The sequence below is a fragment of the Alnus glutinosa genome, chromosome 10 (genome assembly GCF_958979055.1).
Source record: "Alnus glutinosa chromosome 10, dhAlnGlut1.1, whole genome shotgun sequence".
In the NCBI taxonomy this organism is placed as follows: Eukaryota; Viridiplantae; Streptophyta; class Magnoliopsida; order Fagales; family Betulaceae; genus Alnus; species Alnus glutinosa.
Window position 1 is genome coordinate 18,755,715 of NC_084895.1, and position 20,711 is coordinate 18,776,425.

At 39.6% G+C, this 20,711-nt stretch overlaps 1 protein-coding gene across 1 annotated transcript; it reads left to right on the forward strand.

The window, feature by feature from the left end:
• The first annotated feature begins 758 nt into the window (after positions 1-758).
• LOC133879666 (RGS1-HXK1-interacting protein 1) lies at positions 759-19,058 on the forward strand. Its single transcript, XM_062318326.1, has 9 exons — positions 759-1,101; positions 2,485-2,551; positions 2,651-2,743; positions 3,113-3,165; positions 15,690-15,773; positions 17,684-17,736; positions 17,820-17,884; positions 18,000-18,052; positions 18,602-19,058. Exons 1-9 carry the CDS (start codon positions 862-864, stop codon positions 18,689-18,691), a joined length of 798 nt encoding a protein of 265 aa, XP_062174310.1. The 5' UTR covers positions 759-861; the 3' UTR covers positions 18,692-19,058.
• The last annotated feature ends 1,653 nt before the right edge of the window (positions 19,059-20,711 follow it).

Below are 20,711 nucleotides of genomic sequence, written 5' to 3' on the forward strand. Positions count from 1 at the left end.
GAACACAATAATATGTTCAAATATTAAACGAGACATATTCGTATAAACTCGGCTCGACTCGAATAAGCTTGTATAAACTCGTATAACTTCATTTTTACAATTTTTTTTTAGTATTATTTTAATTTTGTAATAAGAACATCTTAAGTAAAAATGAATCATCTTCTTATTATGATAGATATAGCTTGAATTATTGTTATGAGTTTAATTTTATAGATTTGTGTGTATATAAGTGTGTTTGTGAGTATGGTGGTTATATGTGTTTGTGTGCACACATGTAATTTGTGTATGTGCATAATAAATTTATATACATACATATAAACTCGAGATTATATTATTTAACATTCAAGTTAATTTATTTAATAAACTCAGATAATAAAATTTTAACAAGACTTAATTAATTAATTATTAGTATGGATTTATGAAAATATAAACAATCATGATATATACTTTATATAATAAATGAATAAGTTAATTGAGCAGCTCGTGATAAAATCGAACTCGACTCGTATTCGAAATAAAATTAAACGAGTCAAGCTTGAACACAATATTTCGATGATAAGTTCAAGCTCGACTCGTGTTCGAAATAATATTAAATGAGCCAAGCTTAAACATTTAATACTCGACTCGAATACAGACCTAGATGGTAGTCATTTTCTTTTAGAAAAAGATTTGTGATATTTGTCAATAAAAATAAAAATAAAAAATCCGGGAAACAGTATCGGGTGTTACTCGACCCGTTAAGACAAGAGAGCCGGATCTTTCGAGCCCAGTGGGCGGTGGCTCAACGACTTAACGTTTACCTGGCTCCGAGATAGAAAGAAACAGGGAGTGAGAGTCCGACACTGAACGAACCCTCTAGCAATGGCGACGGTTGCAGAGTCATCGGAACCGAACCCAACACCACCACAACCACCGCGCAGCGACGATCCTATAGGCAAACACAGCATGATGAAAACCCTTGGCGAAACGACGCCGTGGATCGAGTACGCAGTCCAACAAGCCCAGCTCGTCCAAGAGACCGTCGAGTCCACAATCGAAGCCTCCAAGTCCCGCCTCTCCCAAATCATGTCCACTTCCTCTACCCATTTCCACCAGACCATCGTAAATTGCCTCCAATCTCATCTACTTTCTTTTCTCTCTGTTTGTTTGCCGATAAAATAGTGGAAAAGACACCGAACAATGTAATTTTATAGATTTTAAGTTATATACACATTTTACACATTGTTATATAGTTTAATGAGATTAATGGCAATCGAATTCGTTAATATTGTGAATTTGTGTGTTTGACGAGAAAAAAGAGGAAAGAACGAATAAGGTTGTGTATTATGCGTCGCGGATTGATTTTCTTTTCAATAATTTGAAATTCAGATAAAATATGCGGAAATAAATGAAAAATGTATTATACTTTGCTATTATTTGAAACCAAACGAAGTATTAGGCTTAAATTAGAGATTATGTAGCCAATAGTTCATTTTTTAGTAGCCATGCCAGATTTGAGATGGTAGATGGCTCTAAGATTAGATTTTGGAATGACAAGTGGTGAGGAAATTGGGCCCTCAAGGAAGCTTTTTCAGTTTTGTATACCATAGCTCGTGTCAAGGATGCCTCAGTGGCGGATCATTTTGGAGGTTACAAGTGGCTCTTATCAGTGGAACTTAAGCTTTATCAGAGCGGCTCATGATTGGGGGTGGAAGTCTTTGCTTCATTATTCAATTTGTTGTATTCCTTTAGAGCGGGCCGGGAGGTAAAGATAAGCTTTGTTGGGTTTGTTCGACGTTAGATTGTTCTATAACGTCCTCATCCCCCCTCCCCCCCCCCCCAACACACGATGGTACTCCTTTCCCTTGGATGGGTATCTAGTGGAATAAGGTCTCTTTAAGATTAGCATATCTTTGCTTGGTGGGCTACCTTGGGGAAAATTTCACCATGGATAACCTTATGAAGTGGCATTTCATTGTGGTGGACTGGTGCTGTATGTGTAAAAGATGTGGAGAGTCTGTAGATCATCTTAGTCTACATTGTGAGATTGTTAGTGTCTCATGGAGTGCTATCTTTAGTCATGCTGGTCTTGAGTAATGCATAGGAGAGTTGTTGACCTATTCGCTTGTTGGAGAGGTTTGAGTGGCAATCCCTAGAGTACATTAGTGTGGAATATGATTTCGTCATTTCTTTTGTGATGTATTTGGAGGGAAATAAATAATAGGAGTTTTGAAGACCCTGAGAGGACGGTGGTGGATTTGAAGTCCTTCTTTTTCAATATTGTTTTCTACTGGGCAATTGCTTTAGACTTTCTTAATATACTTTATTGTCATGATTTTTTTATCGTCTTTTTCTTTTTAGTTTGGTGCTTCTCTTGTATACTTCTTGTGTATCTGAGTGCGCTTTTTAATGATATTTTGATTATTCATATATCTAAAAAGATAGTTCAGTTTTTGGTGCACCGTGAAGCTGTTGTTATTATAGCAGCTGGAACTTTGAATGTAGGATTCTTTGGAAGATCTCAAGTCTAAGTATGCTGCTTATGAGGATATGGTATTTGGACAGATTAAAGGTTAGCTCTGGTTTCAGCATTTTTGTAGTTACTGTTTACTACAAGCATGCGTATTTCTTTGTTTTAGATTTTTTAATATTTGATGGTGTTTATTTTCAGATTTGTGTGCAAAAGGAGTTGTTACTGTGACTTCACATCCGTTGATTACTACTGGTGGGGTTGCCGCTGGTTTGGGATTTATGGTACTGAAAGGTATATTTTAAAGTTTTGTAGACCATTGGATTGGATTGAAATTATTTTAAAGGTTCTAGATGCACTTATTTTAAGGTGGCCATGTGGCTAGGACTTTTATAATTCATCTAGAATATAGTGAGGTGTTGTATAGATGTTTTCTAATATGTCAGATATTATGAATGTCATGACGTAGATGGATATGAAATTTCTGACTTATCTGCCAAATCTTGGAACTTGCTTTTGCTCTAGAACATTCATAAAGCTAGTCTTTATTTCTTATCATATCCTAAGGCTAAATATGTTGTCGGGCATGTTCTGAAAGGTTTTAGCATTCTACCAAATATGATCTATAATGGTTGCTGATCACTGTTTTTTTATTAACTTCAGGGCCACGGCGTGTCTTGTACTATAAATTCTTGCACCTTTTTGAGAGTGAAGAGGTAAGCACGGCTGCTGTTACCTACACATTTCAGTTATCTAGTTGGCATCACAAACACATTTTTTTTTAAAAAAAATTGAATGTTTATTTCCAAATTCTTGGTCTAGCTATGTAATCTAGGTTTTACGTGAAAATGATTTTTTTTTTTTTTTTTTTAAAGTAAAAACTTTATTGAAAAGAAAAATTGGTACAACACTCGCACATGAAATGGTTACAAGAGAGACAACCACAACATGAAAATGAATTGTTCATACAAGAGTCTTCAATATTACAATTATGTCTCCGTGGACATGGCAGAAATGTTTGTAAAATTTGTATTCATTACGAATTGTCTACTGTTCTTTTGTGCAATGTTTGGGAAGCAGACTGATGGATCAATAAATGCATAACTGATCCTTCACTTGATTTTCAGTTCATCTCTTTTAGGAGCTCCTCAAGAGATAACCCAGCACTCCCTTCCTTCACATCTAGATTCTGGATGTGTCCTAATAACCCACTGTTCTTCACTCCCAATTCACCAAAAACCTGCTTATTCCAAAATTTCAAATTTTCCTTGAAAGAAAGAAAAAGAAATAATTGTATCTTTTTTTTTTTTTCTTTTTTTTGATAAGTAATTTCAAATTCAATAAAAAAGCGTAGAGGGGCGCAACCCTAATACACGGGAAGTATACAAGAGTGCCCCTAAACGGGAGGAACAGCTAATAAATTTAGAAAGTCTACAAAAGTAGAAACACCTAGGTGGCAAAGACGGGAGGCTATCCAAAGATATAGCGTGTTAAGTACACGCTTCCTTAACACTACCATTACAGTCTCGACATCTTAAAAAAGCCTCGCATTCCGCTCCCGCCAAATGCTCGCATTATAATTTTATCTTTAAACTAAAATCTTATTGGGGATCGATTTCCAAGAGCTATATTACACTGAAGTGGAAACCTTGAGACTTTAGATTTAGTCACTTGTGTGAACTAGTTTATTATTATATGAATTTTTTGAACAAAAATAAAAGAAAAGGCATGATGAGAGAAAATGTTGCAACTAGGGCCCGGGCTCAACTAGGTAAAAGTGGTGGGTTTGAGTCGGACTTAGGTTCCATCTTACTAATAAAAATAAGGTTATTTTTATTTTATTTTTTTGGGCGGGGGTGGTTCAACTTCCTATTGTGAAGTTCAATTGGTAGTTCAACCTAATCAATAAACTTAAATCGTAGTGATTGGTGTTTCCCTCTCTTGGAGAGTGAAAAGTTTTCTTTGTATGAACTTGAACCCAGACTTCATATGCTATGGATACGACCTTTGCTTACATATAAAATCACAGGCATTAACCAGAGAAAACTGTTGAGAAAGATAGCTCAAAAGGACTGGATGCTTATCACCTTAGTCGAGGATGGTTTCTGTGTATATCTTACCTACCATTATATGTGGATACATACAATATGAGAAAGCTAGCCTGCTTCCACACCATTGCCAAAGATGTGCAGGTGGTCAGAGTTGGTAAGTGCTGGACAATCCTATTGACTTAGGAAAATTGTTTGTCACATCTGCGCTATTACTTTAAAAGGACTAGTCAAGTTACAATTGAAGCCCCCTAGATCACTTATAAAGCCTAGTCTCACATTGTAAGGAACCAATGTGAAACGTAATATTCATGAACATCTTTATAATCCACCTATTCAATGCGGACGATCTACTTGCCCAATGTGAGACTAATTTTTTGGGGTGTCATAATTTCTCCCACTCAAATCCCCGACGTCCTCGTCAATCCCTACATCATGCAATGCCTTAGCGCCATGTGGTGTTGCTAGATATCAAAGTAATCTAGCGCCATGTCATGCAATGCCTTGGGTTTTGGGTCTTCAATGGCCGGAGGTGACAACGACGGTTGACATCGGTGGCGGGTTGTCTGCTTCGACCAGTTCTGAGAGGTCTTTAGGTGCTGAAGAGTTTCCTTCCGAAGGCCTTGGCCCTTGTTTGAACATGTCGTTGGCCGTTGATCTCTTTGTTTTCGAGGGACTTGCAAAACGGGCGGTAGAAGATGTGCATCTGATACCGGTAGGGTCTGGGCTGGGCTGGGCTGGTTTCTTCTACTTCAGAGTCTTCTATGTGTGCGTCCTATTCTGTGCAAGCCGTGACACTTCCAGGTATGTTGTTGCTAGCGATTTCTGGTCTTGGTTCGACGCTTTCTGGGTACCCTTCCTCTGCCTCTGCTTTGCTTTCAGTAGCAGTTGGATGCTCGGTTGTTGAGTCTTCTTCCACCGAGTTGGCTGTGTCGGAGGTTGCGGTTTCACGGGAGCTCAAGAATCCAGTAGTCTCACGGTTTGACTTTCCCCCTGTTGACTCCGGTGATTTTGTCTTCGGTGTCTCTGGTTGATTCTCACAGGTCTGAGGGGCCCTCTCTGGCACTAGTAAGCACTGTTTTTGGGTTTGCTTTTCCTTTTCACAGTAGATTCGGTGATGCTTGCTTGATCCCTCAGCTCTATCCCGAGGGGTCTTCTCAGCCCTTCTTCGCCCCTTTCTTAGGGGTGGCTGAGTTGGGAGAGAGGTTCCATTCTGCCTCAATGCCATCGGTTTCTAAGCCTTTCTAGAGGTACTACCGGAAGGTTAGGGAAAGCAGATCTGGACAATTGGATGAGAAATTAGTTGTTGAGTTTGTGGCAGCTTTGAGGTTGCCCGTCAGTTTTTTAGCCAAGGAAGCAGTGGTAGAGCTTCTAGAGATGAACCCTGCAGGAGGGGTAGATTCCGTGAAGGGTTTCGTTAAGCCTCCTTCGTTGAAGGGCTTCCTTCGGCGGGGGTTTCTCAACCCGAGCTCGGCTGTGAAAGCTTCAACTCATATCTCGCTTTTAGAGATGGGTATGTCTTCATCGACTCCAAAAGTTGAGGAAGTTGGGGTGGTAGGCATTCCCTCCCCTTTGGGTGGTTGCGTCACTCCATTTGTTGGAAATTGTGATGATTCTAGGATGAATGGGTTGTCCCAATCTCAGAAGTGGCTAGTATGTTTTGGTTCGTCTAGGGAGGTGATTGTGTGGGAGCAGGGCGATGAGATCTGGGATGGGGAGGATGGAAATTCCCCTTACCCTTTGGGTGTTCTTCCTCCCAACATGGCTTTGGATAGGGATTTGGATCCTGTTGAGGACGAGGATTCGTCCTTAGCGGAAGCCACATCACATAAGAGATTGGAGAACAAACCTTAGACCAAATCATTAGGTGATATTTGAACTCTTCACCTAACCCACCCTACAAGAAATCCTGCTGGATCTTCTCAATACACAGAAGAATATGGCTCTAGTTATAGATTGATCCTGGTCTACATCACACATGATGTTCGTATCATCTACAAAAAGGTGTGATATTTCCAACGAAACATTGTTTTGAAGATGTTTCAATCACACATGATGAATAACTCTTGCCAACTTATCTTTGGTTGGGAGAATATCCTAGGCAGCCTTCCATAGAAGATGTTTCAATCTGTGTTATATCTTTAAGCTCCAAATTTTCTTCACTCCTTTTTTGTCACCAAGCAAGCCTAAACAAAAGATTAGCAGGCTCTAAATGATTGTTTGTAACTAGATCATAATGTCGTGTTCAAGAAGATGGTCGGTGGAGTCAAAGGATTTTGAGTTGGTGGTAGCTGGGGGAGAGACTGGGGTTCGATTCCGAGAAAAATGCAGAGGGAGGTTAAGGTCAATTTTTCTGGAGAGAGATGAGATTGGGTGGTTAGTACGCATTTTTGAGGAACTAGTGACTGTGGAAGACTCTCGGGTTTTTTGGAATCAAGCCTCCTATGGACTTCCTCGTGTCATTGCTCAGAGATGCTTCAACAGACACGGCAGCTTTCTGCTGGTGGAGGAATATGCCGGAAGTAGGAAAAGCGGAGTGGTGCTAATTCCAGAGGGAAGAGGCGGAGAGGGTTGGGACTTATTTGGCTCGGCTCTACACTGTGCCAATGAGTTTCTTAGATACGGAGGAAGCAGAGTGGACGTTCGGCCTGAGGTTCAGTCTCAGGCAATGAGGGGAAGGAGGAGTTTTGCGGAAGTTTTGAAGAACACAGGGCCACACGTGGAGATAGATACGGGCGTGTGCTCAGGGAAGATAGATCCGTTGCCTTGTAGGTTGGAAAACATCCCGGTGGGTGAGGCCAAAACCACTGTCGTCCCTCAAATTCTGGTTAATGATCCGGCGTCCGGCAAGGCGATATTGAAGAGAACTTTGCATGGACCATCGGTCCTTGAGAATTCGGACGTTCAGAGAACGATCCAAAGGTCCAAAGTCCCAACGGTTCTGAACCCTGATGCACACTACCTAGTAAAGCAGACTGGCACAGCTCCTGTTACCGAGGCTCCTGCAACACGCAAAATCCACTCTGGCGTCAGTCCTGAACTAGTCAAAATCAGGACCACTTTGCAGAGGCTGCAACAAGAAATTGGTCTTTGTCTGGCGGATCTTGCCAAGATAGAGGGTGGAGTTGTGGATAGTGGGCCAATGGCTTCCGGGTTTCGGCCCACTGTCAGGAATGCCATGGGTTTACGAGGAACATGGCCCAAAAACAGGAAAATAAAAGGGAAGGCTCCCATGGCAAACCAGGTCAACAGGCCCAACTTCGTTTTCAAAGCCAAGGAACGCGCGGGCCTGTCCTCTAACCAGGCCCCTTTGGTTTCAGGGGATCCCGGCGCATCCTCTTCGACGCCGGAGACGCTACCGCCGGCAAAAGGTGACGGCTCTCAATCACAAGCTGATAGGGATTGTATTCAGCCCCAAGCATCGGAAAGTTCAGTCCTTCCCCCTCTGAAGGCATCCTCTTCGGATTCAGTTCCGGAACTGCTGTTTGGTCATGTTGGCAAGCTACCCGTTTCTCCACCGGTGGTCGTGTCTCCCAACAGCTCGGGGTTGGAAAGGAGCAAGGGCGAGACAATAGCTCTTGTGGAAGCTTTGGAGAGTGCAGAAATAAGTCCTAGGCCGGAAATGTGTGAGCATTTTCAGGGGTCTCTTCCGGATAGTCTGCTGCTAGTTGAGGCACCAGAAAACGTTTCAGAGTTGGAAAAGGGGTCCATGGTGCAGGTGCAGTCGCCGGTTGATGCATGGGTGCCAAGGATATCGACAGGGTTAGCTCCTTGGCAGATACCGTTGGGGGAAAAATGGATACAAAATATGGGGGAGGTCTCGGGTTCCAGCAGCAATTCCAAAGGGGATTCAGAAATGGTGGTATTCCAGGAGGGTGAGAAGGGAGGAGAGGCGGGTACGAGTAGGGTGTCCCCTCTCAACGCTTACTCTCCAGTTGTGGAGGGAGAGGGGTATTCGGACTGGGTTCTTCAGCGTGCGAATGATATTTATCCCATTGTGAAGATGACGTTTATGGGACACAAGTTGCAATTGTTGGCATTGTTGACTTGCATCGAAGGAGATCGTCGCAATGGAGATGGAAGCTCAAAGGGCAAGAGGGAGGTCAAGAATTTGGTGAGTTCTGTAAATTACGATACTAAGAGCTCTGGCTCTAATCGTGGGAAAAGGAGGGCTAGGGGTCTCATTGTTGTGCCATGAAGCCCAAGATTCTATCTTGGAATGTGAGGGGGTTGAACAATAGGCGTAAACGCCTAAGGATTAGCAACTTGCTCAGAGAATGGAAGGTGGATATCTTGTGCTTTCAAGAGACCAAAGTTCATAGTCCATCGAGAAACTTTGTGCGTAGCATATGGGGAAGTAATTATGTGGATTGGTGCAGCTTGGACTCTTGTGGGGCTTCAGGGGGTATCTTGATCATGTGGGATAAGAGGGTGGTGGAGAAGGTCGATGTATGCTTGGGGGAGTTCACGCTTGCAGTTTCTTTTAGGAATATTGCAGACGGATTTGAGTGGGCTTTTGCGGGGGTGTATGGCCCGAATCACTATATTGATAGGAGGAGGCTCTGGGATGAGCTAGCTGGGATGCTCAATTGGTGGATCTTGCCTTGGTGTATAGGGGGGGATTTTAATATTACTCGGTTTTCTAGTGAACGTTCTGGAGAAGGCAGTGTGTCTGGCATGAGGGATTTTGGTGACTTTATCTATGATCAGGGCTTGATGGACTTCCCTCTCGCTGGAGGCTCTTTCACTTGGTCGCTCTCTGGCGACCCTCCCACTTGGTCAAGGATTGACCGTTTTCTTGTTTCCCCTGATTGGGAATCTAGGTTTTCTGTGAGATCACAGAAGAGACTTCCCCGCCTTTATTCTGATCATTTTCCAATTCTTCTTGATTGCAGCGACACTACTAGGAGAAAAAGGCCATTCAAATTCGAAAATATGTGGCTTAAGGCGGATGGGTTCGTGGGTTTGGTGAAACAGTGGTGGGATTCCTATTCGTTTCAAGGTACTCCCAGTTTCGTTATAGCTTGCAAGTTTAAGGCTCTGAAGCAACATTTGAAGATTTGGAATGAAGAAGTCTTTGGTAACGTGGAGAGAAATAAGAGAAAGCTATTTGAAGAGCTTCAGGCCTTTGATTCTATTGAAGGTAGTAGGGCTTTGGGCGAGGAGGAGCAACTAAAAAAGTCAGAGATTGTCAGCGAATTAGAGAGGGTTTCTCTGTTGGAAGAGATTAGTTGGAGGCAAAAGTCGAGGGTAACGTGGTTAAAGGAAGGGGACAAATGTACTAAATATTTCCATTCTATAGCCAACTCAAACAGAAGATACAATTCTATTGATTCTTTAATGATTGGTGATTCACTCTCTTCTAATCAGACAGAGATAGGCGATCACGCGGTTCACTATTATCATACTCTCTTTTCTGAGAAGTACAGTTGGAGGCCTTCGTTGGATGATCTATCCTTTGACACTATCTTGGAATCAGAGGCTAGCTGGCTGGAAAGACCTTTTGAGGAGGAGGAGGTTAGGAAGGTAGTGTTCGCATTGAAGGGAGACAAGGCACCAGGTCCTGATGGTTTTTCCATGGCTTTCTTCCAAGCTTGCTGGGAAGTATTGAGTCCAGACATTATGGAGGTTTTTTCTGACTTTCATGAGAGAGGTGCGTTTGAGAAGAGTCTGAATACATCGTTTATTTCTCTCATTCCAAAGATTCCTGGAGCTAACTCTCTCAAAGACTTCCGACCTATCAGTCTTGTGGGAGGCATCTACAAGATCATTGCCAAAGTGTTGGCAAACCGACTGAAAGGGGTCTTGGAGAAGGTTATCTCCAAATCCCAGAGTGCATTCATCAAAGGGAGACAGATTCTTGATCCAGTCCTTATTGCCAACGAATGCATTGACAGCCGTGTAAGATCAGGGGAACCAGGTGTCATTTGTAAAATGGACTTGGAGAAAGCTTATGACCATGTTAATTGGAATTTTCTTTTGTATATGTTGAGGCGATGTGGCTTCGGGGGAAAATGGTGTTCATGGATAGCTCGATGCATTTCTTCTGCGCGGTTTTCGGTTCTAGTCAATGGCTCTCCTAATGGTTTTTTCAGTAGTTCTCGAGGCTTGAGGCAAGGGGACCCCTTGTCACCCCTGCTGTTTGTATTTGTTATGGAGGCTTTGAGCCGTATGATTACACAGGCGGTCAGTGGGGGTTTATTGGAAGGATTCTTAGTGGGTAATGTTTCTATCTCACATCTTTTGTTTGCCGATGACACATTGATTTTCTGCAGTGCTCGCACATCTCAGTTACAGAATCTGCGGAGTCTTTTTCTTTTGTTTGAAGCAATCTCGGGTTTGAAGGTCAATTTGGCAAAATCCAATTTAATTCCAGTGGGGAATGTTGAACAAGGGGAAAGATTAGCAGACATCCTAGGGTGTGAGGTTGTTTCCTTACCAGCAAAGTATCTCGGTCTTCCTTTGGGGGCTTCCTATAAGTCTACACGTATATGGGACGGAGTTATTGAGAAGATAGAAAAGCGGTTGGCTAGTTGGAAAAGGTTATATCTTTCCAAGGGTGGCAGAGTTACTCTTATTAAGAGCACCCTTTCCAATCTTCCTACCTATTATATGTCTTTATTCCCTATTCCGGGGAGTGTTGCGGCTCGGATCGAAAAATTGCATCGAGACTTTCTATGGGGAGGGTTGGGTGAAGAGGTTAAATTTCATTTGGTGAATTGGGCGAAGGTCTGTACTCCTATTTCAGAAGGAGGTTTGGGTATAAGAAATTTGGTGATGTTCAATCGAGCTTTGTTAGGGAAATGGTTATGGCGATTTGGGTTGGAAAGAGATGCTTGGTGGAGAGGTGTGATAGATTCCAAGTTTGGTAGCATGTGGGGTGGTTGGTGCTCCCGGGAGCTTGTAGGGGCTTTTGGAGTGGGGTTGTGGAAGAATATAAGGAAAGGGTGGGAGACATTCTCCGGTTTTACCAGATTTGAGGTGGGGGACGGGGAAAGAATTAGATTTTGGCATGACTTGTGGTGCGGAGACTCGGTTTTGAAAGAAGTCTTTCCTGATTTATTTGGTATTGCTCGGGTGAAGGATGCGTCAGTGGCAGACAATGTGGAAGTTTTGGGCGGTTCAACTCAGTGGAACGTGAGCTTTGTCAGAGAGGCGCATGATTGGGAAGTGGATGTGTTTGCTTCTTTTTTCCAGGTCTTACATGCAACCAGAGTGAACAGAGATCGGGCAGACAGACTTTGGTGGGTGGCTTCCAAGAAAGGTTTATTCAAGGTCAAGTCTTTTTTCAGATCTTTGACTTGCTCTGGTGATTCTTGGTTCCCTTGGAAGTGTGTGTGGCGGACTCAGGCACCTCCAAGGGCAGCCTTTTTTACTTGGTCTGCTGCACTAGGAAAGATCCTTACTGTGGATAATCTTAGGAAGAGGCATTTGATCATTGTAGACAGATGCTGTTTATGTAAGAGAGACGGGGAATCTGTGGATCACATTCTTCTACATTGCGACGTGGCGTCAACTCTGTGGAATAACATATTCTCTCGGTTTGGCATTTCTTGGGTAATGCCTAGAAGAGTGATAGACCTATTGGCAGGCTGGTGGAAGTCGGGGAGACCTCTGAGTGCTACAATTTGGAAGATGGTTCCTATTTGCATTTTTTGGTGCGTGTGGAAAGAAAGGAATCGAAGGTGTTTTGAAAACTTGGAGGGTTCCCTGGAGGAGGTGTTAGAGTCTTTTTTACTTACTTTGTATAATTGGTCGATGGCCTTTTTGTACCCTATTTCAGTCAGCTATGCTGATTTTTTTGTTCGTTTTTCTCTTTCTAGTTAGGTGTTTCCTTTTGTATACGTCCAGTGTACTAAGGGGCGCCTTACGCTTTCAATAAGACTATTATTACTTATCAAAAAAAAGAGGATTCGTCCTTGGTGATTATGGATGCCTTTGAAGAGGATTTTCTTCGAAAAGTTAAGGTTGCACGACCGAAGACCAAAGGTAGGAGGGGGAATTGAATTTGGTAAGCACCATTAATTGTGGTGATGCAAGTGCGTCCTCTCGACATAGGAAAGACAAGGTTCACATGTTGTAGGAGGGCTCTCGTGTTGTAAAAGGGTGTGCTCCTTGAGGGTTCGGGTTTGTTGGGTTTCTTCCTTTTTGTGGGTTGTTTTGTTTTTCGCTTTCTAGTTAGGTGCTCTCTTTTGTATACTTCTAGTGTACTTAGGAGCGTCTTACGCTTTTAAGAAGACAAGCTTATTACTTATAAAAAAAATAAAAAAATAAAAAAATAAAAAAAATTCAGTAGAAAGCGCTAGTTATATCTGCTCTATCACTCTCGAGTTACAATTTGAGCTCCTTGCGCAAGGATGACACGCATAAATCGAGAAATGGTCCTTTTTTTTTTTCTTTTTTTCTTTTTTTTTTTTTTTTTTTTTCATTTAGTGAATTGGAACAAGATTTGTACTCCATTACATTCAGGTGAGTTGGGAGTTCACAATTTCATCCAGTTTAATCGAGCTCTTTTGGGGACATTGTTGTGGAGGTATGGTGGGGAGAGAGAGGCATTATGGCGATTGGTGATTGACGTCAAATTTGAGAGTCTAAAGGGGTGGGTGGTATTCTAAAGAGGTGTTGGGTACTTTTGGAGTGGGAGTGTGAAAACATATTAGGAGGGGTTGGGATAAGTTTCGTAACTTTTTTCGTTTTGAGGTTGGGATTGGGTCACATGTAAGTTTCTGGCATGATTGGTGGTGTGATGATAGATCTTTGAAGCAATGTTTTCTAGTGTTGTTTAGTATTGTGAGGAATAAAGATGCGATAGTGGTAGATAACTTTGTTGTTCAAAATGGAGTTATTCAGTAGAATGTTATTTTTACATGTGCAGTCCAGGATTAGGAGATGGAGATGGTACTTTCTTTCTTTGCTCGGCTTTGTTCTGTTTTGGTTCGACATGGAAAGGATGATAGGTTAGTTTGCAGCTTCTCCAAAAGGGGTCTATTTGAAGTGAAGTCCTATTATGAAGTCTTAAATAGGAAAGATGACCCTTCATTTCCTTGGAAGAGTATTTGGTGTGTTAAGGCTCCGGCAAGAGTGGCTTTCTTTGTATGGACAACAACTTTAGGTGAAATTTTGACGCATGACAATCTGTGAAAGAGGAGTGTTGTGGTGATTGAGTGGTGTTGTATGTGTAAAAAGAGTGGAGAGTCCATTAAACATCTACTACTTCATTGCGAAGTTGCTTGCGATCTATAGAGTTACGTTCTTACTTTATTTGGGGTAGAGTGGGTTATGCCACGAAGGGTGCTGGAATTGTTGACTAGTTGGGGCGTGTTGTTTTGGTATGGTCCTAAGGAAGTTTGGCTGTTAGTTCCGTTGTGTTTAATGTGGTGTATTTGGTGGGAGTGGAATGCGCAGTATTTTGAAGATGTAGAAACATCGATGTTGGAGTTACAAAAGCGTTTGCTTAACACGTTATATATTTGGATAGTGACTCATCATAGCTTGAGTGTTTTTACTTATGCAGATTTTTTAAATTTATTTTCTATTCGTTTCTATTAGGGGTACTCTTGTATACTTTCTGTGTATTAGGGTTGACATTACTTATAAAAAAAAAGTTTAGTCTCATCTAATAAGAAACTAATGTGGACTTAATACTTATGAGCATCTTTATAATCCATCTACTCAATGTAGGAAATCCACCAATCCAATGTTGGACTTATTTTCTGAGGGTGTCACAAATGCTCAATAGAGTTTATTAATGATCCGGTGCCGAACCCGGTAAACTTTGGTTTCAAGGTTGGAATAAGGAGTTCATTGTTTGTATAATCTTTGTGCATGTTCCTTTTCTTTTTCGTTTGTTATTCCTTAATTTTTTTTCTTAAGGAAAGTGAAAACATCTTGATAAATATGTTCATTGTCTTTAATGAAATGATGGTCCAATTCTATTTTAAACCCTGAACATGATAAATTGGTTGAGTTGCATGATTTTGTTGTTGATCCACATCATGTTATAAACTGATTCTCTAGGCACTATCCCAATCCGCCCTTGTTTTAAACTGATTCTTGCTAGTAATTTTGAATCAACAATCAACAGTGTGCAAGCTGTGTAATACCTCGATCTCACATCGGGAAGATGAGTAGCCCACACAGTGTGTGCTTTATAAAGACACTCATAGGTGCTAATTCTCACATTGCTTAGTTATTAGGTGAAATTGAGCTTTATAAGTAATATTAAGAAAGCTCCAAATTGACTAGTCCTTTTGGGATTGTAGCGCAAATGTGGCTAGCGTTTTCTCTGGGTGTTACAAATGGTATTAGAGCCACCTAGTAACGCTATATGGTACTTGAGTATTGCATGATTTTTTTTTTAAAAAAAATATATATATTGGAGCACTACATGATGTGGCCTTGACGAGGATGTTAGGGGTTTAAGGAGAGGAGATTGTAACACTCCGATCTTACATTGGGAAGATGAGTAGCCCACATAAAATGAGTGGTTTATAAAGACATTTATGGGTGCTAAATCTCACATTGCTAGTTACTAGTGTAACTAGATTTTATAAGTGATTCTAGGGAAGCTCCAATTGAGTAGTCTTTTTGGGGTGACAGTGTAGATGTGATTAGTGCTTTTCCTGAGTCGTTACTGTCTGAAATTTGATAAAAATTGCTCTGCATTCAGACTTGGTTAGGAGCAAATTGTACATAAAACTAAAATTCAGTTTAGTGCATATTATACCGCAAAGTGGTATTCAATTTTAGCTTAAAAAATAGGTGTTTTACAGCTGGTAAAGGCAACTGAAAAGGTATTGCTGGCTGCATGCTAGGAGCGGTTTATAATCATGAAAACTGAAAGGTTACCTATTATAATTTGCATCACTGCATATATTTTTGGGTTTTGCTGTTTTGTGGGTTTTGGGTTTGCGATGATTTTGAAACATCAATCTTAAGATGGAATTGCCGGCGTTAAGATGAATGTTTTTGCAATTTAACTTCGATGCCCTCAAGAAAATTCAAATTTATATCTCGCTCCTTAGGAGAACATTCTTTTTGTCTACCCTTGCTCCAACAACTCCAAGTTATTGATGCTATATTCTCACCAATACTTGGCGTTTATGCTGAGAATCCTAAGTTGTTGTTCTATAATTGAATGTATTATATTATGCTATTTGGAGATTTAACTCTGCCTTTGTTTCTGGGTGCAGACCTTACTTCTCAAAGCTAATCGGCAGGTAGAGGGGTTGCGGAGATCACTTAATGACCTAAAAGATAAAAGTGAAAAGTTAGAGGTAACCTTTGTTTTCTTGTCAATCCTTATTGATAATGAGGAATTTAATTTATTTATTTATTAATTAATTAATAAATTTATTTTTTATAAGTAATGCATATCATTAATAAGAATAGAGAGGCGTAACTCTAATACACATAATGTATACAAAAGGTAAACCCCTTTAAGTATTAAAAGAAGCACGAAAATCCACAAAATCAGAAAAGTGGGAAATATTATACATCCCTTTCCATATATATAGCGAATTAACCAAGATGTTCTTGAGTTCTTCCATCGGCCTTTCACGATCTTCAAAACACTTTGCATTCCGCTCTCTTCAAATATTCCACATTAAGCACAAATGGGACATCCTCCAAGCAGCTAACAAAGAACGGCCACCCAACTGCCCTCGCCAACAACTTAAATTGATGATGAGACAATAATTAGAGTGTGGCATTGATTATAGTGTGTCATGAATTATTTTTGTGTTGCCTCATGCATCCATTACTTTTTAGTTCCTATTTCTCTCTGTGCCCCCCTTTATGAAAACAGAAGACTTGGCAGATGCAAGAATTTTGTGACTGCAATATTTTCTCGTGATGAGATTAAATCATGTTGAAAAGGAAGTGGCACACTTATGTACAAGGATGTATTCTAGTAGTATCAAACTTCTTCACACAACTACCAACGCCCTATATGCTATGTAAAACAAATCAACAAAATATTAGAAAGAAAAACCATGCTATCCTGAGATATAGAGTTTCACTAACACAAAAGTTAATGGGACCCTAATATTTATACCTTGGAAATCTCAAAGGTTCTCTGCTCTTGGCGGAGTCTGAAAGTTTGACCGGAGGCAGAGATTGGTATCTGCAAACACTCGAAGCATTCAGCATCTTAAACCTCCAATGCTTTGACAGGTATTTGCAAACGCTTAAAGCACCCAACATACCCTAGAGCCCTAGAGAGAAAACAAATGTTCAAAGGTCAGACCAAAGCCCCCCGACGATGACTTTGAAAGAATTTTCTTTTGAGTGTATCATATGCATGTGCCATCCATGAACTTGTGCAATGAAGGGGCATCAATATAAAACTTTTTGAGAAACAGACGTCTTACTCTACGACTTTTTTGGAACAAACCGATACAGTATGACAAATGTTTTGGTCCAATTGGGCATCCATTAGGTTAGGCGCCAAACCTCTTATTGGTTTGAGATATTGATAAGGTGAATACCCAGTCTAGTCAATGCAAGACATAATGACATTAGGACCTCAAAAAATTGAAAGAAAAAAAAAAAGAAACAAAATCTCTTTCATCCCATCTCCATAAACCTCACGGTGTATGAAGTTTCATATCTGATGAGCAGATCAGTAGAGACTTCATTTATCTTAATTTGATCTAGTCAAAAAGCAGACTTGCGTCAAAATAATCCTTCCTTGAAACATGTTGGTAGTGCTCCTATATTGGAATCAAAGTAATGGACATATCTATTTAGTTAATGTATTTGAGGAATATATGAACAGACTTAAACAGCCATATCATGACACCCTTTTGGCTATTAATCTTAAACAACTATGGAAGGGGAGCGTTGCAGAGACTTTATCCCTACAATTCACTGGAGTGAATCATTGTGGATAGAGGCATGCGAAAGGTTTAACCACTTCAACACTATTAAGTATTCTTAGCCAAAGAGTGAAGAGCTGATTGTGGTATTAGGTATTCATAAATAAGGAATAGAAGCAAGCAACAGGTAAGATAAATCGGTGCAAAACACCAAAGCTTCAGCATATCAATTCGGTATTTTTTTAGCATAGCATTCTTCCTAAATGGCTGATATTGCATTCACTTCCGGATTATAAGCTATTGCCTGCTCATTGATCAACATAACTGATTCGAGCAAGCATTCCTAAAACAATGCAAATTATTTTCAGAAGAGCACATTACACGCAGAAGAGATATTGATACGTGGAAGGACAAAACTCAGGTTTGCACTTATAACAAATAGCAGTTTAGATAGTTTACCGCATTTTGTCATTGCATTGATAGATCCTGTTCAACCATTTACAGAGGAGCAGGGAAACAGATTCAAGGTGTAATCCGCTCAGCTTATAAGATCGAAAGACAAGCAGGAGGTATGCTAATATTCTCTCTATTGAAATTGTTCACATTGAGCACATTGAACCTGTGTGGATGAAACATTCCGCTAAATTGCTAATGTTATCTCCACATCATCCTTTGTCGCATCAGGATTAAAAGATATTATTGGAGAACTTCCTAGAGCATCTCAATTTCAGTCACAGGTTAGTTTTTCAATTGAGGCATTCCCTTTTTTCATTTCACCATTGCTTATCAAAAGAAAAAAGGAAATAGGAAAAAAAAAAGACTATTTGCTAACCTACTTTCTTCTTGTTTTCTGTTTTCAGTTTGAATTGTCATATACATTAACAAACAACTCAAAATACAAAATCCTTTTTATAAAAAATTTCACACCTCCTTGTAAGAATATTTTGACAATATATAACCAAAAATCTCTTTCACCATTCCTCTCTCTTTCAAGTTAAAATTTTCAAAGGTCATCAACTCCATGGAGAAGACATCTTAGTTAAAAGTGACTTTTTAAAAGAATCATTATCTGGAATAAAATATTACCAGTGAAGACTGGGAATGGGGGCAAAAATCCTTTTTATCTTCTTCCAAGCCACGTCCTCTTATCTTTCTTCCTGTCGAATAACTTTTTCAAAAATTTATTCAGGCAATAACTTTTACATCTACTTAAAAGTAGAAGAGCAAGAAGTTATGATTTCAACAAACATTTTGCCGCTGTCTTAAATATTCTTTGTGGTGTACAGGTTTCTAACCTTGCTTCTGAGGCAAAGCGAGAAAGGAATGCTTTGACCAAGGAGATCACAAAAATCAGTAATTATGGAATCTCGGTTTGAGACTTCTCCTGCTGACATTCTTTTGTTGCATGTACTTTTGAAGGTTCTACACATTGAATCGCCTTTATCTAACATGTGAGAGAGGAAACTTTATTCTGTCAGAAATAAATGCAATCTGTGGAACATTTTTTCTTTTTCTTTTTGAGTTTTGGGAAGGGGAAGGTTTCTTGCTTACAGAGGCAAGTACGTTTTGAAGAGGAGATACATGTCCTGCATTCAAATTTATGGTGTTCGGCAACAGCCAACAGAGCTCCAAAAATCCATGCTTTTTTATTATACAAGTTTTATCATTGCTTATTTCTTTACCCTACTCTGTATCCATTTGTTCAATATATCATGTCCAATTAAAGTTTGGGGTTATGACGAATGACTTTCTAATTTAGTATTTTTGTGCAACATAGTACTTTGAGAAACTTGTCATATATATGTTGGGAGTTTCTAGTTTCTTTGGCAAATGCCTAGCAAATCATAGAATCGATACTCCCGCACCTCCATGAATCCTTTGATTTTTCTTTGGGGCCAGCCTTCCGGTGAATTCGGAATATTACCCGATCCGTGTGGAGATGACGCTTTACCTGGCCATGAGGTTTATTTGACAGAGGTAGGTGGCTTTGCCTTTGAGGGGTTTCTTGTATAAAAAAAATTTATAGAATCATGTATCAAGCTCCATTTGTTTCGACATTAAACATTTTTAGAAAAATATTTTCTTTCTTCTTTGGGTGTCTGAGATGAATGATTTTTTTTTTTTTATTTTTTATTTTATTTTTTAAAATTTTTTATTTTGACGTAAAATATTGTTGGATTACCATCCTCTATCGACATCGCCATTTTTCATTGATACCGTTAACCTCCATCAATGTCATCACCCTGTTTCGTCAATTCCACCACCTCTTGTTCCCCCGCTGCACAACTCTGCTGCAACCTTTGCAACCCCCCTTACAGGTGATGAATTTTTTTGTGTTTTCTTCATTGATAAATTGGATAATTCATGGTGGCCTTGTGCGAATTAGTGGTGATTGTGTGCAAAGGATTTTTATCTCAACTAAATACCAATAAATATTTTTGACATCATTTTTGAGTCTCTACCGACTACCTGAGAATATAATTTTTTTTTTAAATGGAAAATGAAAAACATTTTACGATAAAACAAATAGAATTAAGAAATTTCATTGCCTCCTCAATTGGTGTCATTTAACACCTAAGAAATATCGATCTCTTGGCCGCTTTCAAATCTATGGGCTTTTACTTTATTCCATTTGACCGAGTAATGCTAAAGGTAAGATTTTTGTCTCTATTGTGTCTCCTTAAAATTGACGTGACTTTTAAAATTATTATTGGATCAAAATCAAATAGTAATTCATCACAAATCTAATGATAATTTTAAAAACCGCATCAGTTTTAAAAGAATATAAAGAAGACATAAGGGTAATGTCATTGTAGCCTATTCTAATTTAAAATTAACCTAAATGTATTCACCCAAATCTTTGGAAAATAATAGAGGACGTCTTTTTTGCCTTTCCCCATCGCTTCATAGTTCATACCATGTTGGGCTCAATGTCACGTAGAAATAGCTAATCATTTTTAAATCTAATCGTTTTGTGTTTCCATGGAGGAAAAAAGAAAAAAATTATGTTAAAAATTATATTTTTATCTGATAATTATTTTATAGTGCATACGTAATAGTTTCAACTAATCTTTGAATTAATTGCTGGTATTTCTTTCTTTCTTTCTTTTTTTAATAAAAAAAATTAATAATTGGTTAAAACTTTTGACCTACATTGTAGAATATTTGTGAAATAAAACTATTATTATTTTTTTTTTTAAAAAAAAAAAAGAAAAAAAAGAAAAAGAGCTTAGGCTCATAGATGTGATTTTGGCATTTTTCACTGAAAATGCTGTCCTTGTTGTGACTCAACAGAAGTCATGATGCAGCACGGTATTTGGTGCCAGCAGAAGTAATCTATGCCTAATGGCCTAAGGACAGGAATTCCTTACTTCGTAGAAAATTTTATACAACTTA

Excerpts from the sequence above, each read along its gene's own strand:
- LOC133879666 (XM_062318326.1), top strand. The coding sequence starts at position 862 with ATGGCGACGGTTGCAGAGTCATCGGAACCGAACCCAACACCACCACAA. Across the intron at positions 3,166-15,689 it reads ACCTTTTTGAGAGTGAAGAG|ACCTTACTTCTCAAAGCTAA; the intron begins GTAAGCACGGCT and ends TTCTGGGTGCAG. Across the intron at positions 18,053-18,601 it reads CATCTCAATTTCAGTCACAG|GTTTCTAACCTTGCTTCTGA; the intron begins GTTAGTTTTTCA and ends TGTGGTGTACAG.